The 9,839-nt window shown below is 33.2% G+C and overlaps 1 protein-coding gene across 1 annotated transcript in view; it reads right to left on the minus strand.

The window, feature by feature from the left end:
• Positions 1-8,436, minus strand: part of LOC128200239 (uncharacterized) — a 47,764-nt gene extending 39,328 nt beyond the window's left edge. The window contains exons 1-3 of the mRNA XM_052892969.1: positions 8,354-8,436; positions 7,518-7,620; positions 7,301-7,351 (exon numbers count right to left, since the gene is read on the minus strand). Coding sequence (XP_052748929.1) covers positions 7,301-7,351; positions 7,518-7,620; positions 8,354-8,436 — 237 coding nt within the window. The remainder of the gene's footprint in view (positions 1-7,300; positions 7,352-7,517; positions 7,621-8,353) is intronic.
• Between the last annotated feature and the right edge of the window lie 1,403 nt (positions 8,437-9,839).

The raw sequence follows: 9,839 nt of genomic DNA on the forward strand, positions 1-9,839 counted from the left end.
TTTACACTTTATTGCGCCATTTATAGAATAGTAAATACATTTAACTGTAATGAGAAATGATACAAAAGGCGGCCTTATCGCTAAGCAATCTCTTCCAGACAACCTTTGGGTAGAGGACATTGAGAAAAGAAAGAAAAACAAAGGGTAGGTGGTGCACTATTGCTAGCAATAGAGCTGTAAAGCCCCATTCCTGAGGACTGAGATATTCTGCCTGTGTTCTTTGTAATTTTATTACCATATCCCACCATTTAAACTGAAACACAGCCATGCAAATACAACTGCTTCACGACAGAAACACGAATGTTCACTCGGCCGAAGTCGTGGGCATAGACTTAATAAAAATAAGAGTTGATAAACATGACATGATAAATACAAGGTAGGTACGAGACACGAGCCTCGAGGCTGCTTCGCACTATTTTCATTCCATATATTGCCACATTTAATTTTGTTGAAATTCTAACGTAGCCGTGCAAAAATGTCAACTTTATTCCGCCTCAGCCGGCGTCTTCGTTTCACTCGGATGCTTTGCTTCTTCATTTTATGGAATGTTCCACAGTTACGAGACGGGCTTTGAGATACTACAACTTTATGAAAACTTATACTACGGACCTCTGAAGTAAGACGTGACTTGTAGCAAAATTTACCAAAGCGTATTTAATTTTCGTTATGACTTCTTGCTTTTGCGCTGACGGACCAAAATTAAAGACGTGTACCATACATATATTACCTATTTCGCTCTCACGATGTGTTATTTTAATAATGTCAGTGAATTATTTGTGAGCTTGTTATATTTCAAGATAATATGATTTCAACATAACTTCTAACCTTTAAATAACCTTTTAACTACGATCATTTAAGGCTAGAACATTATCTGAAAGTATTGAATTGAGTCACCCCTACACTTTTATATGTAATTTATTATATCTATAAACCTCTTTTTATAACATCGTATTATTTCAATTATGTGCATGTCTTTATTTGATGCAAATACTATATTTCAGTTTTTTATGTATGTTGTCAATAAATGTATTTGTATTGTTGATATGCCTAAACAAATAAATGAATAAATTATCTATTACGTAATATAAAATTTAGTTTAAAAATAGTTTGAGCAAGTTATAATCAATATAATGTTGATTAATCAGATTATAAGGCTACTTTAAGACAGTAATGACTTGTTTATTCGTCATTCTTCTTTTACTCTCAGATTACTACTCAAAAAGTATAGTTTATTAATTACTAGCTGTATTCCGAAACTTTTCCTGTATAACTTTCATATGTATTAAGATACAACCGACGCATGCAAATTTCATTCAAATCCGTTCACCCGCTTAAGCATGATTAAATAACAAACATACAAACATCTAAACTTCCAAACATGTTATATTTTTCACATTTATAATATTAATAGAATTCATCATCATTTCAGGCGTTAACTGTCCACTGCTGAACATAAGTCTCCCCCATAAAGGCTACCACTCGGCGGGCAGATTGACAACCGTAGTTGGGCTTTGATGATGTTTTAAGAGAGACGCCGCTGCCCATTCCTCGACCATTAAGATCCCTTAGTCGCCCCTTACGACACTCACGGTATAGGAAGGGGTAGTCTATTCTATGCCGGGACCACACGGTAACTAATAGGATTACTGCAACATATTATTAAATGTCCTTTTTACCTAAGTATGCTTATTGACTTTTTGTAATTGATAGATACCAATCTATAACTTTAATTGATCTGAAAAGATCAATTAAATTATATCAATTAAATTGATCAATTTAGATTGATTAATATAGATTATTTAAGTGGAATAACACTCAAATAAATCTGGAAAAAAGAAACAAATATAACAATATGAAAGTCTTTGTAAACGTGTCAATTATTTCATTATATATACTCGTATATAATATATATCTATTATACACTATTCTAATCGAGTCTAATAAATCTATTAAGATATCTTGTCGTAGATTATTTCCATAAAACCACCACCCCTATTTATCGATATACAAAATCGGAAAGCCATTTATCAAATACGTTCGTAGCGCACAAAGCGAGTCGATCTTATAACCCATCTGAAATTCATATTGAAAGTCGATCGCATAAAGTCGAGTACACACTGTAAAAGGCTGAGATCCCACGGGAATGAGACTAAAAGGCCACAGCGATAGCACTCATCGCAGGAATAAGCCTGTTTCCCCCGACGAGGTTTAGGGATGCGACATAGACACAATGCTGTTTTATTCTGCTACCATCAATACTTAAAATGCTTGTGAACGGTTTAGTGATGGGTACGTGATCGATATCGATATTGTTACTACTTAATTATTACTAATATTAAGTGTGTTTGTTTGCCATTTCTAGGCCTTATAACTATTCAAGCAGTCTTCGCAAATTGGGCTTGTACATATAGTATTTGGTGTAAAAGAGGGCATAAACTATTTATATATTAATTATGTAGATGAAATCTCAAGTGCAGCTCATAGTTAATAAGTTTAGTAGATTTCGTTTCATAAAAAAAGGAATTCAATATTGATAAAATTTCGACAATAGCAAAATTATTGACTCTAAATTCAAAACTGGCGAAAATTTATTATCGTATTAAAAGAATGAAACATACAGTATAACCTTCTCATTTTTGAAAAAGACTATCAACTTTATAAATATCAAATTTATCACTGTTTTATTATTTCTAATATTAATTGCATTCTGTGCCTTATCATATTATTTTAATCTGCTAATAACTTTTTTATAGTATTTTTTTGACGATATAGTTTGTTGTGACTCGCTTTATTTGATACCACTTATGATTATAATTATTATCAATATATCTATTTATTTTTGTCGTTAACAGCAATGCATGAATTTTAAAGTTCTAACTTAAAAGATCAGTATACAATACAATAGGTACAGTATCTGCCAATACGGGCATGAAAAAATATTAATCAGAAGTGGCAAGTCTTGAAGAGGTATATTTAGCTAATCGTAATTAGTATAAATTCAAAATACGCGATTCATAAAATAAATGTATGGAATTAACAATCCTAGAAAAAATTGTTAATAGTATTTCGTGACTGAATATAAAATACGCTAACAAGCTACAACAACTATATTTTCTATGAAATATTATATTATGTATGCATATTCTAATACTCAAATTAAAAAAATATATCGACTTTATGAAATATCGATATTGTTTACCGTGCCTAATGTAAAAGGATTGACATTTAAGGCCAAGAACGAACGAAGTGGTGGATTCAGACGAAGACAAAGTCTTCTGAGTGTACGTACATTGACAATATCGTAGTATTGCCAGCGTACTACTCGATATTAAGTACGTATTTAAATGTCAAGTCTAGTTTTGGGATTTTATATGAACTATAGGGAAACATTGCTGAAAATCTTACTCATGTTTCTGATACTAGGTATATGTAATGCACAGTTTTAAAATTTGAAGGATGATATATAAGATTACTAGGTTAACTATATTACAATTAACATACTCAGGAATGGCATCGCACAGGGTCACATATTTTTAATATTTTTTCTTTTTTTTTTTGATGAAAATGGAATCATACACACACCTATGCAAACAGTATACAGTGGCAGGGCACCGGTGGAGGATGAAATAATGAGGTGGAAGACAGTTCAGTTGGTCTGTCACGGCGAATTCACATAAAATTAAGATGATTTCCGGGGGACCTCGTGAAGGTCGATATGATAGGGTATATTTCTAGCAATGGAGACTAAACATTCCCATTACTAACAGTCCCTTCCTTCAAATATTTTCTGTATTATATATAGGCGATGGATCACTTGCATAAGATTGTAAACATTTTTTGGAACTTAGTATGTATTTTTATAAGTGTCAATACTTGCTTTGTAAATCTGTAAAAGATAATTCTTATTTAAAAATATGAAAATTATATTTCTGAACCTTTTTTATAATGGTAGAAATATCAATAAACTGACAGTCCGCCTGATGGATAGTGCTAATACAAATTCTAAACTTTATTGCGACTTGTTTGACTACTTTTTTCACAACACAGGGGGTAAACGAACATGTGGTTCACCTGATGGTAAGTGACTACCGCCGCCCTTGATCACACACAACACCAGAGGCATTGCAGGTGTGCTGCCGGCCTTTTCTTGAAAGTTATGATATCGTATTAGTTTGGAAATATTGCTGCTGGAAGTTGATTCCAAAGAGTGGTTATGTGTAGACGAAAGTGTAGACCATCACTTGTCTAGATGGTTGGGATGAAACTTTAGTTTATGGGGGGTTGTACGGTGGTGAAAATCAGCAGCAGAAAAAATCGTATTCATACAATCCCCATGTATGATATAAGCATTACCATTATATAAATACAATGAAATCTTCTGTCGATTGCTTTCCAAATTTATGTGGTTAATTGATGCAGATTTTTTTGTTATATTAAAAATTTTTTTATGTATAATAATTTAATATTTTTACAAGCTTCCATATTTACAAATATAGTAGAATTATAAGCAGATAAACTAAGATCAGAGCAGTTTCAAGAGCGTTATAATCTACCAATAAAAATAGAACATGAAATCTAATTTCGAAATAATAAAGATCATGAAATCGCTAGTAAATTACGGTCATCTCGTTTCGTCAGGTCAAACGGCTTAACATATGAAGGGCAAATCCTTAGTGAGCACAAATAAATAAGGTACTTCTTACGTATCATATTTTCCTGATCCCCGGGTATTAAGATACGAAGGGTCAGCAATAGATCGGACTTAGGGACTTGTAATTCTTGTTTTGCCGATCCCCAATTTATTTAAGTTGAAAGTTTTATTGTTTCTGTTTATTGAAAATCCGGATTCGGTCAATAGTCGATTGATTGTAAGCTCCGCATTAAGTAAAACGAAAAATAAATCACATACGAGTAAATATGTACAAAAACACAGATTGTATTGTTTATTACGTAAATACTAAGTAATCTAAGGTTTTCTATCTCGATTTTTAGATTAATACTATCTTGTGTATTGTTTACAGTTTTTTTTAGAAAATTGTCAACCCTTCGAAGGGTTGACAGTTCAGACAGCCTTTCAGTTTTATTGATACGCTGTACAATTTTATTTCTGGGTATTTTTTATGCAACTTAAAATATCAGTTTCAGCTGATGGCTTTTTATGAATTACTATTCCTGAAAACTGAGATGAAACATAACATCATCATCATACCATGTCGTTTCACTGTCATATACCACCAGGATGACCCCCTACTAGATAGAGTGATGACCTAAATTCGTTGTCATTGAGTCAGTGGATGCAGGTGGCTCAGGACCGTTCTTTATGGCAGTATATAGGGGAGGCTTATGTCCAGCAGTGGACGGATAATGGCTGAAATAATGATGATGATCACATTATATCATATTATATATATATATATATATATATATATATATATATATATATATATATCACATTTATTCGCTTGCTACATGGTACAATAAGAAGTTACATATACAGGTACACAACATGCAGCACCCCGCAGAGGTATGCAAATGTTAAATTGTATTTAGTCTTTACATTGCATTCCAAATATAAAGTCCAAACATTTTCCAAATTACAATATTCATTATGTCAAATTATCATATAAAATTATTGTTTATATTTTATCCCACTTTTCACAACTGTTTACTTTATGCACAACTATAACTGCATACAGGCTTTACTGTAGGGTACTGACCCTACGAATTCAATAGAATAACGGTTTCAGAGTGCTCTTAGGGCTACCGCTTTTGTAGTACCTCTAGCATGTTTGCCCAATCTCGCGTAGATGAAAGTTCTGCTATAAGAAGAAAGAGAACAGCATCATTGATACACAGAGTTAAGACAAGCACCAACAGCATTCTGAAAGTAATAGGCGACAAGTACAACTCGCCTGTAATTAAGCATTTCATTAAAATGCTAATTTAGTCGGCTGGGTTACATCTGAGTAAATCGCTTCAGTTGTATGTTCACTTTTTACTAAAATAGTTTGTAAGGAAATTAATACTAATAAAAAGGGTCAGTAGTCTGAAATTTGAATAATAATAATTATTAATTAAATAATAATAATATTATAATTATTTCAACAAAAAGACATACTATTCATTCATTTAAAAAAGAAGACTTTCTTTCCATATATTTTTTTTAGCCGATGTAGCGCTAAGCGGTAACATGCAATCTTACTTACACGTTTATAATGTAAATACACTAAGGTTGTGCTATATATTCCTGTTTCCCATTACCAGAATTTACACAATTACTTCAGCTAGCGGTGAAATATATCTCAAAATGGACGTTACAATCCCAAATCTTTAACAAAATGGCTTCCCAGAACACTTTAAGTGTAAGTAAGTGGCGTTCGGCGTCCGAAGATTTGCTGGACCGTCTCTAATGGGCTTTATCCTTATTTATTGAACTTTCCAAAACGAAATCGGCGCGATACAAAATTTAAAATTTCCTCCATTTTACCACACACACACATAGACTACGACTTCGATAACTAGAAAATTCCTGTTACTGAATAAATAATAAAATTAAATATGAAGGTATTGTTGGGTTTTATAATATTTATATACAGCTAATATCGACAATTTGCACTTATACGTCTACAAAAAAATAAAACTATAAATATAGGTATTTATTTATTTATAGGTCTTATTTGATATCAATTAATAAAATCTCATTTATCATCTCTATCAATGACATTACACTGCAATGTAATAGAATATTTTTAAAGAAAAATTAATATAAAAATTAGAAAAAAAGCCTCTCGCACTTATATAATGTTCAGCTTCGGAGTGATGATGATGTGATGATATACATATGTATATATGTCGTTCTCAAATATTTTTCTTATATTTCTTTTTTTAGGAAAATTGTCTGTTTCGCCCTAACACACCTAACATCATATAGATATATTAATAAAATCGCCCTAGATAATAGATACTTATACAGAATTTTGTACCAATTATTTAATTATAAATGCAATTATTACTTTAATTCCAAACCCTTGGTCATCTTTGGTCACAAATTTATGTATGCCATTAAAATAGAATAATTTTGCAAAAACACACCCAATCAATTCAGTAGTTTAAAATAAAAAGGAACATATTGAAAATCATTTTCCCCCACACTCCCACACAGCACAGTACGATTTGGGGTAATAAAATCGTAAATACCGCATCGAAAAGGGCTCTAATCGAGGAGGCTTATCAATCGTCTTTCATCTACTCTCCTTTGAAAGTCAACTTTAGGGATGATAAATAGGTCACAAGTACTAACGAGCTCAGACAAGCGTGCTGAGACGAACGTGTCGCGTCCCAAACCCGACACCTGGCGGATTAATGGAGCACTTAGGATTTATCGGAAAATTCGACAGTCATGATGTTTCCCTGGGTACTGAAAAATGTCTAAAAATAATATAAGACGTCTTAAGAACCCATTAACGTCCCACTGGTGGGCACGAGTCTTTCCCATTAAGAGGGGTATTCAAACCGACCATTACTGCGCTAGCCAGGCCGCCGTATAAGGATTTATTTCGAGTTGTCCTTCTCTTCCATTGATGTAATGTGCTTTGTTCACTTAGCCGCCTTTTACGCACCCTGAAACCGAAAAGTTTTGTAAACAAATTGTATTCTTTCTCAATCACCACACGGAAAAATATGTACTAAAACTTTTTTATTTTTAGTAATAGTTAACAGGCCTTCTTCTTCTGTTCTTCTTTTTGGATCTGTTCCTCAAGAACACCTCAGTCCTATTGAGCTACCTACATTAAAAGTTTTACAATTTTATTATACAGATTATTTAATTACACGAGTAAGTGTTAATTCATCCAACATTTTGATATCATCAGATGAGTTAAAAGACTTCAAATGATTTCAACATTCATAATATTAACATTAAATTTAGTCATAAATATCCATATACAATCTGTCTCTCGTTCTTATTTTTTTTTTTTTAAATACAAAGAATGGCAAAAAGTTGACGGCCCACTGATGGAAAGTGGTAACTTCGATGAGCAGTACCATAGACATAACAGAGTATACTGTTTCGCCCATGATACTCCCCATCCGTTGTGAATGAGGAATTTATTGAATAATTTCTTAGATGAATCATGCAAACACAACTGCTCCACGGTAGAAACACGAATGGGACAGAGGTACCCAAGCAATCGACTTTTGTACAAAGTCTCCCTATACAATAAAAGTTGCACATCTTCGATGGTACCATTAACATCGCAATTGGGTGAATGGGATTTATTCTGTAATTTCTAGATACTAATGCTCATTACCTACAGTTATATATATTTAGATATCATAATCATTATCAGCTTACTGTATTTCAATGTTAAGCATAGAGAGTGCCCTATATCCACCGCAGGGCTTCACTAGACGTACCATCCAAAACTCGCCATCCATCATCAAACCATCTTCAACTATTCATTTCTAAATTTTCTGCAACCATAAGTATATTCTTATTTTACCAAGCCGAAGAGTGTTCCACATTAATCATAAATAAATGGGAGAAAGGGATTGTTAGTGATGGAGCTTAAGGGCTTTACTGCCACCAATATATACAATCAGGTCGACCCCTACGCGGTCCTCCCTGGAAACCGTCGTGCTGTATTCCAAACGTATTCATTACGATGCGCTAACTGGTCTGCCTTTTCATCATCAACTATCTTCCTGGCTGGTGTCCCGCTGGCGTATATCATTAGCACTAACGGGGTCATCATTCCCTTATCATCCATATAAAAGAACTGTAAATAAATATTTACAACATAATAAAAGGAATAAAAGTAATAGAGAATAGAAGAGGCAAAACACTGAACCAACTTATACGACATGCCATGAAAGAGGAAACGGAAGACCGAGAAGTAAGTACATGGGACAGATACTTCTCGGTCTTCCGAAGGAAACATTAGATATCATGTCGTATAAGGAAGTCAAAGATATAGCCTGGAATAGTGCTGGTTGGAAGAGAATACATGAATAAGTTATCCCGACAAAAGGAAACTCTTTAAAAAAAGGGATATAATTTTCTTTCATTAATACAACTATCATACACATAGTAACATTATAATATACTAATATAGATATAAGATTATTCAACATATGATATTAATAATCATAGATTTGATTACCCCATACGAATAACCAACATACAAAGTATATTGTAATCCTAATCTTGAAACTAGTAATATAGTTTAGCATAAAACACTTGTACACGAATTGAAGCAAGGTATTCGGGTATTCACGTTCTGTATTAGGTATTTCTTTGGTTCGGCGATAAGTCGATACGTAATCAGCGATAAAAGAGCATATTGATAACAGTTAATGTACAGGATGTGTAATTTTTTAACCATGGAGAAGTTAATGTAATATCCAAAAGTGTCACGAACAAATAGTGCACGGCACTAGCCGTATTATAACAAGTTTGCAAGTTGAAAAAAATTAAAGCAGCATTCTACCTGTAAATCAGATTTTTTTTCTAAGACAGAGCTATGTTAGCTCAAAATTGAAATATTGTGAAAATAATCTAGAGCTTTCCATATAAATTTCATATTTGGACGCATATATAATACAAAAGTCGTTTACTTGGGTACCTCTATCCCATTCGTGATTCTACCGTGAAGCAGTTGTGTTTGCATGACTGTGTTTCGGTTTGAAGGATAGGATATTGCAGTGCAGCAGTATTTACAGGGTACAGGGGAATAACACCCGACTCCTCAGGAATGGCAACGCATGAGAGGGTTTCATGGGCGAAATAGTAGGCGATGGTTTTCACTTTCCAGGTGGGCCTTGGTGGCTTGTTTGCTATT

The sequence above is a fragment of the Galleria mellonella genome, unplaced genomic scaffold (genome assembly GCF_026898425.1).
Source record: "Galleria mellonella isolate WM207_F2 unplaced genomic scaffold, CSIRO_AGI_GalMel_v1 utg171, whole genome shotgun sequence".
NCBI lineage: Eukaryota > Metazoa > Arthropoda > Insecta > Lepidoptera > Pyralidae > Galleria > Galleria mellonella.